The sequence below is a fragment of the Pan paniscus genome, chromosome 9 (genome assembly GCF_029289425.2).
Source record: "Pan paniscus chromosome 9, NHGRI_mPanPan1-v2.0_pri, whole genome shotgun sequence".
NCBI classification, from domain to species: Eukaryota; Metazoa; Chordata; class Mammalia; order Primates; family Hominidae; genus Pan; species Pan paniscus.
Window position 1 is genome coordinate 63,578,271 of NC_073258.2, and position 20,926 is coordinate 63,599,196.

At 42.8% G+C, this 20,926-nt stretch overlaps 1 protein-coding gene across 3 annotated transcripts in view; it reads left to right on the top strand.

Annotated features, from left to right (window-relative positions):
* The window catches only part of ASRGL1 (asparaginase and isoaspartyl peptidase 1), a 50,520-nt gene that overhangs the window by 8,772 nt on the left and 20,822 nt on the right, over nucleotides 1-20,926 (top strand). For all 3 annotated transcript variants that reach the window (XM_003828480.5, XM_055094410.2, XM_003828479.6), the window contains exons 3-4: nucleotides 9,634-9,776; nucleotides 10,296-10,453. In XM_003828480.5, coding sequence (XP_003828528.3) covers nucleotides 9,634-9,776; nucleotides 10,296-10,453 — 301 coding nt within the window. The remainder of the gene's footprint in view (nucleotides 1-9,633; nucleotides 9,777-10,295; nucleotides 10,454-20,926) is intronic.

Below are 20,926 nucleotides of genomic sequence, written 5' to 3' on the forward strand. Positions count from 1 at the left end.
GTTCACACTCCTATGAGAATCTAATGCTGCTGCTGATCTGACAGGAGGCGGAGCTCAGGTAGTAATGCTCACGCGCCTGCCACTCACCTCCTGCTGTGGGGCCCAGTTCCTAACAGGCCACAGACCAGTACCAGTACCTGGGGGTTGGGGACTCCTATGATAAAGGATACAGATGAAGAGTTGCATAGGGTGAGGTCAGTTCAGTTCTGACGCTGTCTCTCTGGGGTCAGAGTCCAATCCCACAGGTTCAGGGCTCAGTCCCGTAAGACTGCTTCCCACTTCAGATGCCAATCTTGAGTAGTAGCTTGTCACTTCTACTTCCGACCAACCAGCTATAAATTGGGGTTCCCATGACTACCTCCTCGAGTTCAGTTAATTTGCTAGGGCAGCTCACAGAACTCAGAGAAATATATTTACCAGTTTATTATATGAATAATGGATATAATGGAGGATACAGACAGGGAGATGAAGAGATGCGTAGGGCAAGGTATGGAAGAAGGGGTGTGGACCTTCCCTGCCCTCTTCAGCACACCACCCTCCTGGCACCTTCACATATCTAGCAATCCAAAAGCTCTCCCATCATCAGCCCTTACAGGTTTTTATGGAGGCTTCTGTGAGACTGAGTAACAAACGTAAGAAGCCATGTTTGCTAATTTCTGTCTCTCTCCCCTTCCTCGGAGATAGAGGGGTGAGACTGAAAGTTCAGGCCTTCTAATTACACGATTGGTTCTCTGGCAACCGGCTCCCCATTTTGAGGCTATCTAGCCCCTAACCATCAGTCATCTCATTGGCATACAAAAAGATAACTTACCACTTTGGCGCTTCCAAGTATTTTAGGAGCTGTGTGTCAGGAAACAGGAAGACCAAACTTTGTGTCCAGGCCTTCCACATCTGTGAATTTACCCAATCTTAGGTTGAAAATATTTGGGGGAAAAAAAAAATGTGTAAGACTGCCTTTGCAAGCCAGGTGTGTTGGCTCATGCCCGTAATCTCAGCACTTTGGGAGGCTAAGGTGGGTGGGTCACATGAGGTCAGGAGTTCAAGACCAGCCTGACCAATATGGTGAAACTAAAAATACAAAAATTAGCCGGGCATGGTGGCTCCTGTAGTCCCAGCTACTTGGGAGGCCGAGACAGGAGAATTGCTTGAACCCAGGAGGCAGAGGTTGTAGTGAGCCAAGATCACCCCACTGCACTCCAGCCTGGGCGACAGAATGAGGCTCCATCTAAAAAATAAAAAAATTGCCTTTGCAAAATTTTAAGTTCCAAAATGCAAAACTTGCCTCACACGAAGTACTACATTGAATCCACACTAATAAACTGATATGGTAGACATTGTATCAGGTATCATAAGTGATGTAGACATTGTATCTCAGGTATCATAAGTGATTTAGAGATGATTTAAAGTATACAGGAGGATGTGCATTGATTATATGCAAATACTATGCCATTTCACATAGAGGACTTGAGCATCCATGGATTTTGATGTTGTAACTGCCCAAGGGGTTTTTCTTGCCTGCTACACAAATAAAGATCATGGCATTGTAGTAAGGAAAAAATTTAATAGACCACATGGCCAGCCACACCATGTGGGAGATGGAGTTAGTACTCATCATCTCTTCCAAAGCTCCTGGGTTAGGGGTTTTTCAAAAGCAGTTTAGGGAAAGGGGTGTGACTGGCAAGGCTTGCTGCTGATTGGGGCAGAGATGAAATGAAAGGGGGTCATGGCCGGGCGTGGTGACTCACGCCTGTAATCCCAGCACTTTGGGAGACCGAGGCAGGTGGATCACCTGAGGTCAGGAGATCGAGACCAGCCTGGCCAACATGCGAAACGCTGTCTCTACTAAAAATACAAAAATTAGCTGGGCGTGGTGTCTCAAGCCAGTAATCCCAGCTACTCAGGAGGCTGAGGCAGGAGAATCACTTGAACCTGGGAGATGGAGGTTGCAGTGAGCCAAGATCGTGCCACTGCACTCCAGCCTGGGTGACAGAGCGAGACTCCTCCTCAAAGAAAAAAAAAAAAGAAATGTAAAAGGGTTAAAACTGTCCTCCTGTGCACTGAATTGTTTCTGGGCGAGGCCACAGGGGAGATGGTTGGCAGGTCCAGGTGGAGCCATGCATGTCAGACATGGATAAAAATCTGAAAAGATATCGCAAAAGGCCAATCTGCAGTAGTGGTGGTACCCAAAGGAATGGTTGGCAGTCTGTGTCTACACCTCATTAGAATCAGGTTCCTCTCCTCCCCCAGCTTGATGAACTTTTTTGGTTTTTTGTGGTTTTTTTTGTTTTTTGAGATGGAGTCTCACTCTGTCGCCCAGGCTGGAGTGCAGTGGCACGATCTCGGCTCACTGCAACCTCCACCTCCTAGGTTCAAGTGATTCTGCTGCCTCAGCCTCCTGAGTCGCTGGGATTACAGGCATGCACCACCACGCCCAACTAATTTTTGTATTTTTAGTAGAGACGGGGTTTCACCATGTTGGCCAGGCTGGTCTCGAACTCCTGACCTCGTGATCCTCTCACCTCAGCCTCCCAGAGTTCTGGGATTACCGGCATGAGCCACCGTGCCCAGCCTAGATGAACTTTCATTCACTTTACAAAAGCAGTTGCGTTTGGGGCAAGGCCTGTTATCCTTTTAACTATAGCCTAAATGTCTCTCAAAGTTAGCTCTGCCCAATAGCCCAGGAATAATTAAGGGAAAGGCAAGATGGGGTGGTATGTTAGCTCAGATCTCTTTCACTGCCATAATTTTCTCACTGAAATAATTTTTGCGAAGGCAGTTTCAATGTTTCCAGGGGTCCCACATCCAATTCCCCACGGATACTGAGGGACAGCTCTATGTGTTTCTCCTTGTAAATCACAGTATGACATCCTCCCTAACAACTAGCAATCACTATCTCTTTCTTATTACTATTATTTTGAGAATGTTCTGTAAATGGAGTTGTTACCAGACAGGGGTCCCGATCCAGACCCCAAGAGAAGGTTCTTGGATCTCACGGAAGAAGGACTTCAGGACGAGTCCGTAGAGTAAAATGAAAGCAAGTTTATTAGGAAAGTAAAGGAATAAAGCATGGCTACTCCATAGAGCAGCCCCGAGGGCTACTGGTTGCCCATTTTTATGGTTATTTCTTGATGATCTGCTAAACAAGGGGTGGATTATTCATGCCTCCCCTTTTTAGACCACATAGGGGAACTTCCTGACGTTGTCATGGCGTTTGTAAGCTGTCACGGCGCTGGTGGGAGTGGAGCAGTGAGGACGACCAGAGGTCACTCTCGTGGCCATCTTGGGTTTGGTGGGGTTTGGCTGGCTTCTTTACTGTAACCTGTTTTATCAGCAAGGTCTTTACGACCTGTATCTTGTGCTGACCTTGTGTCTCATCCTGTGACTTAGAATGCCTTAACCATCTGGGAATGCCTGCCACCCAGCAGGTTTCAGCCTTATTTTACTCAGCTCCTATTCAAGATGCAGTTGCTCTGGTTCAAACGTCTCTGACAGAATCATACAGTATGTGACCTTCTGGAAATGGCTTTTCTCATTCAGCATTTTTGCCCTTGAGATCCATCTAAGTTGTTGCCCATATAATTTATTTCTTTATTGCTGAGTAGTATTCTCTAGTATAGTTGTACCACAGTTTATTTAAACATTCACCCGGGAAAGGATATTTTGGTTGTTTCTAGTTTGGGACTATTACAAATAAAGCTGCTATGAACATTCATGAACACGTTTTTATATGAACGTAAATGTCCATACCTCTGGGATAAATGCCCAGGAATGTGATTTCTGGGGCAAATGGTAGACCCCATATAGTTTGGTCAAACTTTTTATCCAGGCCAGGCACAGTGGCTCACGCCTGTAATGCCGGCACTTTGGGAGGCCAAGGCAGATGGATCACTTGAGGCCAGGAGTTCAAAACCAGCCTGGCCAACATGGTGAAACCTCATCTCTACTAAAAATACAAAAATTAGCCGGGCGTGGTGGCACATGCCTATAGTCCCAGCTACTCAGGAGGCTGAGGCAGGAGAATTGCTTGAACCCATGAGACGTAGGTTGCAGTGAGCCGAGATCATACCACTGCTCTCCAGCCTGGGCAACAGAGCAAGACTCTGTCTCAAAAAAGAAAAATAAAATTATCCGCTTTGCCTATATCTGTCTTCTAATTAGTATATTTAGAAGATTTACATGTTATATAATTACTGATATGTTGAGATTTAAACCTGCTATTGTATGTCTAGTGTTCTGTTTGTTGTTTTTGCTTTCTTTTTCTTGCTTTCCTATGGGTTGTTTGAGCATTTTTTAGAATTTCATTTTGTTTTAGCTGTAGTATTTTTGAGTGTATCTCTTTATATAGATTTTTTAGCTATTTGCTCTAGATATTATGCTGTACATGGATAAACACATGTAACTTATCACAATCTAAAAATGTTAACATTTTACCATTTAAGCGGACCCTAGAGACCTTACCTTTCTTTACAGTCCCTTTACCCTCCCCTGCTGATCATATAATTGTCTTAAATATTTCCGCTATGTACATTGAGAACCACTTCAGACAATGTTACCATTTTGCTTTAACTGGCAAACATAATTTGGAAAATTCAAGAGGAGAAGGAAAGTCTATTATATTTACCAATTTTTTCTCCTTTCTTTATTCTTTCTTCCTTCCCAATGTTCCAAGATTCCTTTTTGGCTGAGCCTGGTGGCTCAAGCATGTAATCCCAGCACTTTGGGAGGCCGAGACAGGTGGATCACCTGAAGTCAGGAGTTCGAGACCAGCCTGGCCAACATGGTGAAAAGCCGTCCCTACTAAAAATACAAAAATTAGCTGGGCGTGGTGGCGGGCGCCTGTAATCCCAGCTGCTCAGGAAGCTGAGGCAGGAGAATCACTTGAACCTGGGAGGCGGAGGTTGCAGTGAGTAGAGATCGTGTCACTGCACTCCAGCCTAGGCGACAAGGGTGAAACTCATCTCCAAAAAAAAAAAAAAATCCTTTTTTTTGGTGGGGGTGGGGGCAAGGTATTAATTTTACTCTGACACCCAGACTGGAGTGCAGTGGCACAATCAGAGCTTTGCAGCCTTGACTTCCTAGGCTCAAGTGATCCTCCCACCTCAGCCTCCCGAGTAAAGCTGGAACTGCAGGTGAGCACCACCACACCCAGCTAATTTTTTATTCTTTTGTAGAGACAGGGTCTCCCTGTGTTGCCCATGGTGGTCTCAAACTCCTGGGCTCAAGCACTTCTCTTACCTTGGCCTCCAAAGTGCTGAGATTACAGGCATGAGCCACCTCACCCAGCCAAGAACTTCTTTTAGCCATTCTTTTAGGTTAGGCCTGCTGGCAACAAATTCTTTCCATTTGCCCTTATCTGTGTTATGGACTGAATGTTTATGTCCCCCTCAAAATTTAAGTGTTGAAGCCCTAACCTGGCTGTGTTTGGAGATGGGGCCTCCAAGGAAGTAATTAAAATTAAGTGAGGTCATAAGGATGGAGTCCTGAACCAATAGGATTAGTGTCCTTATAGGAGACACCAGAGAGCTTGCCCACTCTCATGGGCACAAGAAGAGGTCATGGAGCAGTGAGCACACAGGGAGATAGTAACCACCTACAAGCCAAGAGAGGAAGCCTCAAGGCTGGGCACGGTGGCTCACGCCTGTAATCCCAACACTTTGGGAGGCCGAGGTGGGTGGATCACTTGAGGTCAGGAGTTTGAGACCAGCCTGACCAACATGGTGAAAACCTGTCTCTACTAAAAATATAAAAATTAGCCGGGTATGGTGGCGCACCTGTAATCCCAGCTACTCAGGAAGCTGAGGCACAAGAATCACTTCAACCCAGGAGGCAGATGTTGCAGTGAGCCGATATCACACCACGGCACTCCAGCCTGGGCGACGGAGTGAAACTGTGTCAAAAAAAAGAAAAAGCAGCAGCCTCAGAATGAAACCTACCCCTTTTTGGCACCTTCCTAATACAATCTGAGAGTATCTTGGTTTCTCCTTCATTCCTGAAGGATATTTGTGGAATATAGAATTCTGAATTTATAGTTCTTTTCTTCAGCACTTGAAAAATGCTGTTCTTCTTCCTTCTGGCCTCCGTGGTTTCTAGTGACAAATTCTTTGTCATTAAAACTGGTTTCTCCCCTATAGGTAAGGTGTCATTTCTCTCTTGCTACTTTCAATGTTTTTTTGTCTTTAGTTTGTGGTGGTTTGGTTATGATGTGTCTTAGTGTGAATGTCTTTGTGTTTAGTCCTATTTAGGGCTTGCTCACCTTCTTAAATTGGTAGATTTATGCTTTTTGCCAAATACAAGGAATTTGCAGGCATTATTTTTTTGAATACTTCTCATTCCCACCCATTTTCTCCTCCCATGTAGGAGTCTAATGACTTGAATGTTAGCTCTTTTGTTATGGTCCCACTGGTTGGCTGGGCTCTGTTCATTTTGGTTTTTTCCAGGCCCTGTTCTGTTGTTCAGACTGAGTGATTTCTTAGTCCAGTAATTCTTCTGTCTTGTCTGTTCTGCTGTTAAGCCCATCCATTGAGATTTCTTATTTTGATTATTACATTTTTCAGCTCTAACTTCCATTTGGTTTTTCTTTACATCTTATATTTCTTTGCTGAAACTTTATAATTTTTTTAGTTATTTCAAGTTCATTGAAGCATTTTTATGATGCTTTTTTTTTTTTTTAAAGGGACAGGGTCTTAGTCTGTCACCCAGGCTGGAGTACGGTGGTGTGATCACAGCTTACTGCAACCTCAAACCCCTGGCTCAAGTGATCCTCTTGCCTCAGCCTCCCAAGTAGCTAGGCCTTTGGGTGTGTGCTACTATGCCCAGCTAATTTTTTTTTAAGAGATGGGGTCTTGCTGTGTTGTCCAGGTTGGTCTTGAACTAGGCCTCAAGAGATCCTCTTGCCTCAGCCTCCCAAAGTGCTGGGATTACAAAGCACAGGTATGAGCCACCATGCCTGGCTAATGGCTGCTTTAAAATTCCTGTCAGATAATTCCAACATCTGTGTCATCTTGGTATTGTCATCTGTTAATTCTTTTTCCTTAGGTTGAGATGTTCTTGGTTCTTCATATGATGAGTGACTTTCTCTTGTATTCTAGACATTTTGCATATTATGTTTTAAGACTTTGGATATTATTTATATAAATCTTTTATCAGGTCTTCTCTAACCTGCGCTGATCAGTGTAAGGGGATGCCTTATTATTGCCAGATGGAAAAGATGTGAGCTTCTTTGGCAGAAGAAAGTAGATGTCTAAGCCACACCCCTGGATTTGATTCCTTGCTCTTTACCCAGAAGACATTTGATATTGGGAAAGTTGCTTTTCTGGTTTCCCCACCTGTTAAACTGGCATGTAATCAGGGCAGCAAACACTTACTGTTTGCCTACACATGCTAGACATTATTCTAAGTGTTTAATATGCAATACCTACCTCATTGATGGTTGTAAGGATTAAATGGGTTGATGTTCTTACTCATTTTACACATGAAGAAACAAGCACAAAGAGATTGAGAAGCATAGCTAGATTTGTAGGCATTATCTGGGCAGAGAAATATAGAGAAAGGGTGCTAGTGGTAAAAACAACAGCATGTGCAAAGGCACAGAGACACGTGGGCTCCTAGTATACAGTAGCCCTCCATTATCTATGGGGGATGTGTTTCAAACCCCCAGTGGGTGCCTGAAACCACCAATGGTACTCAACCTTATATCAACTGGTTTTTTTTTCATACATACATATGATAAAGTTTAATATATTAATTAGCCGCAGTAAGAAATTAATAACAATAACTGATAATAAAAGAGAACAATTATAACAGTATGCCAGCATCACTACTCTTGTGCTTCGAGACCATTATTAAGTAAAATAAGGGTTTCTTGAACGCAAGCACTGAGAGGTGCTACTGCAGCTGATCTGCTTGGTATTCGAGACGGCTCCTAAGTGACTAACAGGCAGGTAACCTATACGGTGCGGATATGCTGGAGAAAGGGAGGAATCACGTCCCTCTGAAGGACAGAGTGGGATGATGCTAGAAGTGTTTATTTCTGGAATTTTCCATTTAATAATTTGGGGCCATGGTTGACTGAGGATAACTGAAACCTCAGAAGCAAGGCTGTGGATAAGGGGACTACTATCTTCAGGGAAACTTTATTTCAGTAAAATATAGCCAAGGAAAGAAAATGAAGCTGGAAAAGCAGGTCAAAGGCCGGGTTAGGAAGGGCTTTGTACTTTTTTATTTTGTAGGTCATGGAGTGCCAAGTCAGATTTCTTTTATTTTTTTTTTTGAAACGGAATCTCACTCTGTCACCCTTGGCTCATGGCAACCTCCGCCTCCCGGGTTCAAGTGATTCTCCTGCCTCAGCCTCCCGAGTAGCTGAGATTACAGGCATGCACCACCACGCCTGGCTAGTTTTTATATTTTTAGTAGAGACAGAGTTTCACCATGTTGGCCAAGCTGGTCTCAAACTTCTGACCTCGAGTGATCCGCCTCAGCCTCCCAAAGTGCTGGGATTACAGGCGTGAGCCACCACACCCAGCCTCCAAGTCAAGATTTCTCTCTTTTTTTTTTGAGATGAAGTCTCGCTCTGTCGCCCAGGCTGGAGTGCAGTGGTGCGATCTCGGCTCACGGCAACCTCCGCCTCCCAAGTTCAAGCAATTTTCCTGCCTCAGCCTCCCGAGTAGCTGTGACTACAGGTGCAGGCCACCATGCCTGGCTAATTTTTTGGATTTTTAGTAGAGACGGGGTTTCACATGTTAGCCAGGATGATCTCGATCTCCTGACCTCATGATCTGCCCGCCTCGGCCTCCCAAAGTGCTGGAATTACAGGCATAAGCCGCTGTGCCCGGCCAAGATTTCTCTCTTGAAAAAAAATGTTCCTCTGGCAATGGAATAGAGGATGGATTAAAGGGGGCAAATTAGAGGAAAATCTGGAGCCATTTCTAAATTCTTTTTTTTTTTTTTCATTGATCATTCTTGGGTGTTTCTCGCAGAGGGGGATTTGGCAGGGTCATAGGACAATAGTGGAGGGAAGGTCAGCAGATAAACAAGTGAACAAAGGTCTCTGGTTTTCCTAGGCAGAGGACCCTGCGGCCTTCCGCAGTGTTTGTGTCCCTGGGTACTTGAGATTAGGGAGTGGTGATGACTCTTAACGAGCATGCTGCCTTCAAGCATTTGTTTAACAAAGCACATCTTGCACCGCCCTTAATCCATTTAACCCTGAGTGGACACAGCACATGTTTCAGAGAGCACAGGGTTGGGGGTAAGGTCACAGATCAACAGGATCCCAAGGCAGAAGAATTTTTCTTAGTACAGAACAAGATGAAAAGTCTCCCATGTCTCTACTTCCTTCTACACAGACACGGCAACCATCCGACTTCTCAATCTTTTCCCCACCTTTCCCCCCTTTATATTCCACAAAACCGCCATTGTCATCATGGCCCGTTCTCAATGAGCTGTTGGGTACACCTCCCAGACAGGGTGGTGGCCGGGCAGAGGGGCTCCTCACTTCCCAGTAGGGGCGGCCGGGCAGAGGCGCCCCTCACCTCCCGGACGGGGCGGCTGGCCGGGCGGGGGACTGACCCCCGCACCTCCCTCCCGGATGGGGCGTAAATTCTTAATTCTTGCTTTTCAACTTCTTTTTGGTTTTAGGTTGTGGGTCTGTCTTGAACACAAATGGTGAGGTTGAAATGGATGCTAGTATCATGGATGGAAAAGACCTGTCTGCAGGAGCAGTGTCCGCAGTCCGGTGTATAGCAAATCCCATTAAACTTGCTCGGCTTGTCATGGAAAAGGTATATGTGACTAAAGCAGCCTTTTCCTAATGAATTGTTATTGTTATACTGCAGTTATAAGGGCTCCAACTGTGCAGAAATACTTGAGATCACTGTTCTCCTAAAAATATATACAAAACAGATGCAATGTATTTGAGTTTCTCAAATCAGCCACGATTTTTGACTAGGAATCACTTGACCAGTGAATGATTACTTTATCTTCCTGTATTTTCTTCACACCACATACAAACTGACCAGACCAGCTATTTAATAGCATGTGTTAAAGATGGATTGAGTTCTCTAAATTTAACGTATATGTACATCGCATCTCTAGTCATGTCCCATCAATTGGGGTCTTTTCTTTTTTAATACAAAAACTCAGTCAGGCTTTTTTCAGCATACAGAAAAGCAAACCACTGGAATTTGTATTTTTGATCCTTTGCACCCAGAGAGAAGTAATTATTTCAACACAGTTGGAACAGTTAAAAAGATTTAAAATTTTCAAAAAAACAATCATTTTCTCTTTTCTTTCTGGCTCAGACACCTCATTGCTTTCTGACTGACCAAGGCGCAGCGCAGTTTGCAGCAGCTATGGGGGTTCCAGAGATTCCTGGAGAAAAACTGGTGACAGAGAGAAACAAAAAGCGCCTGGAAAAAGAGAAGCACGAAAAAGGTGCTCAGAAAACAGATTGTCAAAAGTAAGTCTTACCTGTGGCTCACATTATTTGGGAGTTATTAAAATATGAAAGTTTGGCAAATACCTGGTTATCTACAATTCTTTTGTTTTGTTTTGTTTTGTTTTGTTTTGTTTGAGACGGAGTCTCTCTCTGTTGCCCAGACTGGAGTACAGTGGTGCGATCTCAGCTCACTGCAGCCTCCGCCTCCCAGGCTCAAGCGGTTCTCCTGCCTCAGCCTCCTGAGTAGCTGGGACTACAGGCACACACCACTGCACCCGGCTCATTTTTTTTTTTTTTTTTTTTTTTAGTAGAGGCGGGGTTTCGCCGTGTTGGCCAGGCTGGTCTCAAACTCCTGACCTCAGGTGATCCACCTGCCTCGGCCTCCCAAAGTGCAGGGATTACAGGCGTGAGCCACCGAGCCCAGCCTCTGACATGATTTAGTAGAAGAATTTCACGTATTAATGTATCAGTTATCTGGATTCTTCTTGATCAGTTTATCTTAAATAGACTAAACAGGTTATCTGTGATCTAGTGTACCTTATAAACTTAAGTACTCTTTCATAGTTTAGAGAAATCAGCACAACTCTTAGAAATTCAAATTAGTCATTTTCTGAATTACAGTTTTCTGTTACAGATTTTGAAATCCTAAATAAAGGACTGCTTATTTAAAGCAAAATTTGAAAGTAAAATGTGAATATGGCCTGGGAGTTTATAATGGAATTAAATCTATTGACTCCGCATACTTTTTAGAGTAATGATACTTAATCAGAGGTATACCTTGTATCACCTAGGGAGCTTTTTCAAAATATGCGTGTTTAGGCCACCCCGCCAGAAGAATCAGATTTAAATAGATCTGAGGTGGAGAAGCCAGACAGGTATATTATAAAAAGGGTTCCCAGGTAATTCTGATGTGTTCCTCAGGTTCAGAGTCTGTTTTAAAAGATTGGCCTTGGCCGGGTGCGGTGGCTCACACCTGTAATCCCAGCACTTTGGGAGGCCGAGGCGGGCAGATTGCCTGAGCTCAGGAGTTCAAGACCAGCCTAGGCAACACGGTGAAACCCCGCCTCTACTAAAGATACAAAAAATTAGCCAGGCATGATGGTGCGTGCCTGTAATCCCAGCTACTCGGGAGGCTGAGGCAGGAGAATCGCTTGAACCCGGGAGGCGGAGGTTGCAGTGAGCCAAGATCGCGCCATTGCACTCCAGCCTGGGCAACAAGAGCGAAACTTTGTCTCAAAAAAAAAAAGTGAAATTAATAATATATTTTATTTAACCAAATATATCCAAAATATTTCAACATGTAATGCATATAAGAAATTATAAGATGTCTTGCTCTTTTTTTGTACTAAATCTTCAAAATCTGGTGTGTTTTACACTTACAGTACATCTCACTGAGGACAGCCACATTTAGCTAGCAGCTACTCAGTAGCCACATGGAGCTGCAGCTTCTGTAAGTGCACAGCACAGGTCTAGACAGAACCTGTGTGAGAAAAACTGATAACAGAGAAAAACAAAAAGCTCCTGTAGTTGCTAACTCTCCGTGTTAGCAACTACATGGACGTTGACTGTTAGAATTATGAATGGTTTTATTTTGATGAAAATATTTAAAAGATGCAGTTAATTTCAAAAATACAGTGGTAAAATTTTTAGCTTTCATGTAATTTTAACCTTTATGTATTGTATTTACTAATTATAATTCATATTTTAACTTTAACATTAATAAAAATTTTGTATATTTTACAATTACTTTTGTAACTTTTTGGAAATTATATCTGCAAATTACTTCTTTTTTTTTGTTTTTTGCTTTTCTTTTTTTTTTTGGTTTTGTTTGTTTTTGAGACAGAGTCACACTGTGTTGCCCAGGCTGCAGTGCAGTGGCACGATCTCGGCTCACTGCAACCTCTGCCTCCCAGGTTCCAGCAATTCTCCTCAGCCTCCTGAGTAGCTGGTATTACAGGTGTGCGCCACCATGCCTGGGTAATTTTTGTATTTTTAGTAGAGAGAGGGTTTCACCATGTTGGCCAGGCTGGTCTCGAACTCCTGACCTCAGGTGATCTGCCCACCTCGGCCTCCCAAAGTGCTAGGATTATAGGTATGAGCCACCATGCCCGGCCAACTTTTTTTTTTTTTTTTTTTTTTTTTTTTTTAGATTAGCTCTTTATTTTTTTATGAAAATACATTCTCATTTTTTTATACTTTGGATATAATTATATTTCACTTTTAATCCCTTAGATTATTGAAAATGAGTATAAGTCAAGATTTTGGTAGAAAAAGAATGCTATAAAGTGGAGCTTACAAAAGAAAAAATGAAAAAGAGTAAAAATCTTCAAAGAAGCAGGCTGCTTGCATTTTCCAACACTGGAAGCAGTAAAAGTAAGCAGTCTTCTTCCAGGGTGACCCACATAAAATTCACAAACAAGACATTACAAAGGTTTTGTTCAATTAAGATCTACTTATTAATCAAAACAATTAAAATTAGTAAGAAAATTATTCTCACCAAATCCACAGTTTGAACAAGTCAGATGAAATCATGGCAACCTCCTTCTTTACTAAAGGAAGATTTAATTGCTAATCATGAAGAATCACACACGATAAAACACACATCCTGTTACAGGAATTGAGGGAAAGAGGCCGAATAAACACTTGATTTTACCGGAAACAGAAAACAATATAAAATACTGATGTAATATTCTTGAAAGAATAATACAATGTGTCCAATATTTAGCCAAGCCTAATCATTCTTTTCATGACACCGTCAGTATAGTGTGTGCAAAAAACAATGGAAATTTTCTAGGTTTTAGTAAAAGAGATTTCAAAATTTGGTAAAATGCCAAACATATAATTAAGACAAAAATAATGAAAGTAATGATCATTACCTAGGATAGAGAATTCCAACAGATTATGAGTTTAATGGAGAATAAAGTGAGACATGAAATCATTTGTAAAAATTTTTTTGTCAATAAATTTTTTGGTTTTGTGGGGTTTTGTTTTTTTGTTTTTTTGAGACAAGGTCTTACTTTGTCACCCAGGCTCGAGTGCAGTGTTACAGTCGTAGCTCACTGCAGCCTCAATCTCCCAGGCTCAAGTGATTCTCCCAGGCTCAAGTGATCCTCCCATCTCAGCCTCCCAAGTAGGTGGGACTACAGGCATGCACCATGCCTGGCTAATTTTATTTTTAGTAGAGACGGGGTCTTGCCATGTTGCCCAGGCTCGTCTTAAGCTCCTGAGCTCAAGGGATCTTCCCTCCTGCTTGGCCTTCCAAAGTGCTTTGGTGAGCCACCAAACCTGGCCAATTTTTTTTTTTTTTTTTTTTTTTTTTTTGAGACAGAATCTTGTTCTGTCAACAGGCTGGAGTGTAGTGGTACAATCTCGGCTCACTGCAACCTCCGCCTCCCAGGTTCAAGAGATTCTTCTGCCTCAGCCTCCCGAGTAGCTGGGACTACAGGCGCATGCCACCATGCCCGGCTAATTTTTTGTATTTTTAGTAGAGACGGGGTTTCACCATGTTGGCCAGGCTGGTCTCAGACTCCTGACCTCGTGATCTGCCTGCCTCAGCCCCCTAAAGTACTGGGATTACAGGCGTGAGCCACCGTGCCCAGCCCAAAATTTTTTAATAAAATAGTTACTCAGTTCAACTAGAGTATACCGTGGTACTCATAGTACCATGAGTGGACCATTACTGCTTGAAGAAAAACAAGTCTAAATCATTCCATGTTTCATTGGCTTTATATCTCCTCCTTAAAGTGTGATTTTTGAATTAAGTGAAAAATTGAAAGAAAACTTTCTGTTTTAGACACTAATTTCAAGGATTGTTGAAGGCAAGCCTGTGATAATGGAGCAAATGTGGTTGGTAAATGAGAGATGTACAAGCAAGAAGCTTGGCTAAGAATCCAGAAGCATACTATGTGACATATACAGCCCATCATTTGAAATTTGTTTCTAGGATGCATGACCTCCACTGTGCCACTAATGGTGGTGCTTTGGAACAATAGAGGGAATAAATGCAGTGTCTTCTAGATATGCCCAAAGATGGAATATCTTGACTAAACTTATATTTCACCCTATAACAAGTCTCAGGTGCACGATGAGAATACCAACGAAATGCTGTTGAAGTAATTAAATTGAATTTAGATAAGAAGAATTCAGCAAAACCATAAAAAGTCTTCAAAGAGCAAATCATGGACTTTAACAAAAAGTGAAATTAATTTTGAACTTGTATTATTTAGTATAAATCTGATTTCTATTAATAAATTTAACAAAACCGTAACCAAAAATATATATATATAATATATCATATATATATGATATATTATATATAAGTTTATATATATAAATTTAAATTTTTTTTTCTGGGAGTATCTACTTGCTTATCTGACATACACACACACACACATCCATATAAATATATATATGTGGCTACTTCACCTTTAAAGGATTTAATTTTTTTTTTTTTTTTTTTTTTTGAGACAGAGTCTTGCTGTGTCACCCAGGCTGGAGTGCAGTAGCACAATCTCGGCTCAATGCAAGCTCTGCCTCCAGGGTTCACGCCATTCTCCTGCATGCCATTCTCCTGCCTCAGCCTCCCGAGTAGCTGGGACTACAGGCACCCGCCACCACGCCCGGCTAATTTTTTGTATTTTTAGTAGAGACGGGGTTTCACCATATTAGCCAGGATGGTCTCGATCTCCTGACCTGATGATCTGCCCACCTCAGCCTCCCAAAGTGCTGGGATTACAGGCGTGAACCACCATGCCTGGCCGATTTAAATTTTTTTTAAGTTTATAGAAACAAAATCAAAACTGCATGTGAGATATACAACAAAAATGATGTTCCAACAAAATCCAGGGAAATTGAAACAAGGGAACAAAAATATTTACCTAGCTTGAAGAAAATTCATAGAGAGATAATCCCTAAACCAGTTTCTATAGAAACTATTTTTCAGTTCAGTATAAACCAGAGCATAGTATCATCTGAAGAGAGATTTGAACAAAATTGAATAACATTCTCCTGTTTTTGATTTTCTTCAGAATATACCAGCATCAAAACTTAAAAGAATTTATCTGCATAGACCTAGATACTGTTTAAAAGATTATAAAAAGACTATAAGTGATTGTGATTTATATGATCAAGTTAAAAATTTTAATGCACTCTGCAATCACAATTTATATATAAATCCATATAGTATTTGAGTGTGATAATGTAAAAATCAGTATTCATTTCTAAATCTAAGTACTGCTTTGAGAATTTTGTTGGTAATTCCAGTTGCTGCTGCTTCAGCAGAAGGAAGCTTCTCTAAATTAAAATTAATTAGAAACTTGCTAAAAACTATGTTGACTCAAGAAAGATTGTCTTTTTTGCCATTTTGTCAATAGAAGTCACGTTAAGTATAAGAACATCATCAGGCCGGGCTTGGTGGCTCACGCCTGTAATCCCAGCACTTTGGGAGGCCGAGGTGGGTGGATTGCCTGAGCTCAGGATTTCACAACCAGCCTGGGCAACATGGTGAAACCACGTCTCTACTAAAAAATACAAGAAATCAGCCAGGCGTGGCAGTGTGCACCTGTAGTCCCAGCTTCTCGGGAGGCTGAGGCAGGAGAATTGCTAGAACCCAGGAGGCAGAGGTTGCAGTGAGCTGAGATCACACCACTGCACTCCAGCCTGGGGGACAGGGCAAGAGTCCGTCTCAAAAAAAAAAAAAAAAAAAAATCAGTACTCCCTGGAATGAAGCCAAGAAAAAATATTTTTATGGAATAAATACATAATTTATTAAATGTGTCTGTGTGTGTGCGCGTGCATGTGTGCGTGTATGTGTGTGTGTTTGCCATTCATCTGCCATCACCAGCCGATTAACAAATGACCCTGGTATACACAATAATAACTAAGTTAAGTCGTCATTGGTAGTTTGTCAGCTTTCGGTCATGTGAAAACCATAGCTTTTTAATATTTTTCTAGATAAAATAGTATGGAGGTTCCTAAAGAAATTAAAAATAGAACTACCTTATAACCCAGCAATCCCACTTCCGGGCATATACCCAAAGGAAATGAAATCACCATTTAGTAAAGATATCTGCACTTCCATGTTCATTGCAGCATTATTCAAATTAGCCAGGATATTGAAACAACTACAGTGTCTGTCCATCAATGAAGAATGGATAAAGTATAATGTATATATACAGTGGAATATAATTCCTTGGTAAGAAAAGGAGGAGATCCTGCCATTTGCAGCAACATGATACTAAGTGAAATAAGCCAGTCACAGAAAGATACTACATGATCTCACTTAAATATGGAATCTGAAACAAAAAGAAACATTGAGGCTGGGAGTAGTGGTGGTTCACGCCTGTAATCTCAGCACTTTGGGAGGCTGAGGCGGGCAGATCACCTGAGGTCAGGAGTTCAAGACCAGCCTGGCCAACATGGCGAAACCCCGTATCTACTAAAAATATAAAAATTAGCTGGGCGTGGTGGTGGGTGCCTGTAATCCCAGCTACTTGGAAGGCTGAGGCAGTGGAATCGCTTGAACCTAGGAGGCAGAGGTTGCAGTGAGCCGAGACCACGCTGTTGCACTGCAGCCTGGGCGACGAGCAAAACTCCATCTCAAAAAAAAAAAAAAGAAACATTGAATACATAGAAACAAAGAATGGAATGGTAGTTACCAGGAGTGGGAGAAATGGGAAGGTGTAAGCCAGAGGGTACAAAATTACTGTTATGTAGCATGCGTATGTCTGGAGAAGTATAATATTAGGACTATAGCTAATAATATTGTGTACTGGAAATTTGCTAAGAGGAGATTTTAGAGGCCAGATGCAGTGGCTCATGCCTCTAATCCCAGCACTTTGGGAGGCCAAGGTGGGCAGATCACCTGAGATCAGGAGTTTGAAACCAGCCTGGCCAACATGGTGAAACCCCATTTCTACTAAATATACAAAAATTAGCTGGGCATGGTGGTGGGCGCCTGTAATCCCAGCTACTCGTGAGGCTGAGGCAGGGGAATCACTTGAACCTGGGAGGCAGAGGTTGCAGTGAGCCAAGATCACGCCACTGCACTCCAGCCTGGGCAACAGTGCAAGACTCTGTCTCAAAAAGAAAAAAAAGGCTGGGCGCGGTGGCTCACACCTGTAATCCCAGCACTTTGGGAGGCCAAGACAGGCGGATCACGAGGTCAGGAGTTCAAGACCAGCCTGGCCAAGATGGTGAAACTTCATCTCTACTAAAAATACAGAAAAATTAGCTGGGTGTGGTGGCACGCACCTGTAATCTCAGCTGTTCGAGAGGCTGAAGCAGAGAATTCCTTAAACCCAGGAGGCAGAGGTTGCTGTGAGCTGAGATCACGCCACTGTACTTCAGCCTGGGCGAAAGAGCAAGACTCCATCTCAAAAAAAAACAAAAAAAAGTAGATTTTAGGTACTCTTACCACAAAAAATAAAGAAAGGTAACTGTGAGATGATAAGTATGTTATTTTGGTTGACTGTATTCATAATTTCACTATGTATATGAAAACATTCATGGCTGGGTGTGGTGGCTTATGCCTGTAATCCTAGAACTTTGGGAGGCCAAGACAGGCAGATTGCCTGAGCTCAGGAGTTAAAGACCACCCTGGGGCCAACATGGTGAAACCCCGTCTCTACTGAAATACAAAAAATTAGTCGGGAGTGGTGGTGCATGCCCTTAATCCCAGCTACTCAGGAGGCTGAGGCAGGAGAATCACTTGAACCTGGGAGATGGAAGTTGCAGTGAGCTGAGATCACACGACTGCACTCCAGCCTGGGCCACAGAGCAAGACTGTCTCAAAAAAAAAAAAAAAAGTTCACCTTATATACAGTGAAACATATATACAAGAAAAATACCGATTTTTCAAGATACATTTACCACAGTAACAGGATAGAACATACTTATAAATTCCCAATCTTAAATATATGGTATGTGGGCCTCCAATTGTATTTGTATTGTTGCCATGGCCCCTTGCAAATGTTAGAGGTGGGCCCGCCACCAGCAGGGACTGGGAGAACCCTCCTTCCTTATCTAACAGGTAAAGGGTAACACTGTTCCTTTAATTTGCTCTTCCCTCTGACAGTGAGTTTGAGCATTTTACATTTGTTTATGGGTTTTTCCTTTTTACAAATTTGCCTAGTTTTGTCCTACACTCATTTTTTCCTTTGAATTATTTTTTCCCTTTCTTATCAGTCTCATTGTTTTTTCTTTTACTTTTTTAACATTCTTTACAGATAGATGGGATTTCTCTATGTTGCTCAGGCTGGCCTTGAGCTCCTGGGCTCAAGTGGTCCTCCTACCTCATCCTCTTGAGTAGCAGGAACTACAGGCACAAGCCACTGTACCTGGCTCTTTCTTATGAGCCTTAAGGTTATGTTCTGCTGTAAATAAAATTAAAAAACCCAAATCTGCTGTTTTTATTTTGCTTTTGCTATGGTATTTTTGCCATATAAAAAGATTTTAGGGCCAGGCGCGGTGCCCCACGCCTGTAATCCCAGCAGCTTGGGAGGCTGAGGCGGGTGGATCACTTGAGCCCAGGAGTTTGAGACCAGCCTGACCAACATGGTGAAACCCCGTCTCTACTAAAAATACAAAATTAGTCGGGCATGGTGGCGCATGCCTGTAATCCCAACTACTTGGGAGGCTGAGGCGGGTGGATTACGAGGTCAAGAGATCAAGACCATCCTGGCTAACACGGTGAAACCCCATCTCTACTAAAAATGCAAAAAATTAGCCGGGCATGGTGGTAGGCGCCTGTAGTCCCAGCTGCTTGGGAGGCTGAGGCAGGAGAATGGCATGAACCCAGGAGGAGGAGCTTGCAGTGAACCGAGATCACGCCACTGCACTCCAGCCTGGGCGACAGAGTGAAACTCTGTCTCAAAAAAAAAAAGAGATTTTAGGGCCAGGTGCAGTGGTTCACACCTGTAATCCCAGCAGTTTGGGAGGCTGAGGTGGGTGGATTACTTGAGGTCAGGAGTTTGAGACCAGTTGACCAACATGGTGAAACCCTGTCTCTACTAAAAATACAAAATTAGTTGGGCGTGGTGGCGCATGCCTGTAATTCCACCTACTTGGGAGGCTAAGGCAGGAGAATCACTTGCACCCAGGAGGTGGAGGTTGCGGTGAGCTGAGATCACACCATTGCACTCCAGCCTGGGCAACAAGAGCAAAACTCCATCTCAAAAGTGAAATAAAATAGGCCAGGTGCAGTGGCTCACACCTGTAATTCCAGCACTTTGGGAGGCCAAGGCGGGTGGATCACAAGGTCAGGAGTTCGAGACCAGCCTGGCCAACATAGTAAAATCCCATCTCTACTAAAAATACAAAAACTAGCTGGGCATGGTGGCACACGCCTTTAGTCCCAGCTACTCGAGAGGCTGAGGCAGGAGAATAGCTTGAACCCACGAGGCAGAGGTTGCAGTGAGCCGAGATCATGCCACTGCACTCCAGCCTGGGCAACAGAGCGAGACTCCGTCTCAAAAATAAACAAATAAAAATAAATTTAAAATTTTTTTAATTTTTTTTTTCTGGCAGGTGGATTACTTGAGGTCAGGAGTTTGAGACTGTAACCAGTTTAGGGTTACAGTAGCTCCCCTTATCTGCGGTTTCACTTTCTGTGCTTTCAGTTACCCACACTCAACCGCGGTCTGATGTTTTGAGAAAGAGACCACATTCACATAACTTTTACTACAGTATATTGTTTTAATTGTATTATTTTATTATTGTTAATCTCTTACTGTGCCTAATTTATCAATTAAACTTTATCATAGATATGTACATACAGTATAGGGGGAAACATAGTGTTTATAGAGGTCAGTGCTAGCTGAGGTTTCAGGCATCCACTGAGGATCTTGGAGCGTATCCCCTTCAAATAAGGGGGGACTACTGTTTTACACCTACTGCTGCTGTGAACACTTGTGTATGCTTTTTTGGTGAACACCTGTCCACATTTCTGATGGACAGATACACAGGTGTATAATTGCTGAGTCATGGAATGTGCATATGATCAGTTCCAGTAGATACTGTGAAATGATTGAAGGGGTGGCCTGCCCCTCCACACCTGTGGGTGTTTCTCGTCAGGTGGGATAAGAGACAGAGAAAAGAAAGAGACACAGAGACAAAGTATAGAGAAAGAAAAGTGGGCCCAGGGGACCGGCGCTCAGCATACGGAGGACCCACGCTGGCACTGGTCTCTGAGTTCCCTCAGTATTTATTGATCATTATCTCTGCCATCTCGGAGAGGGGGATGTGGCAGGACAATAGGGTAATAGTGGGGAGAGGGTCAGCAGGAAAACATGTGAGCAAAGGTCTCTGTGTCATAAACAAGGTTAAGAAAAGGTGCTGTGCCTTGATGTGCACGTATACAAACATCTTGGTGCATTAAAGAGCAGTATTGCCACTAGCACATCTCAGCTCTAGCCCTAAGGCTGTTTTCTCCTATCTCAGTAAATAGAACATACAATCGGGTGTTACATTCCATCTTCCAGGGATGAGCAGGAGACA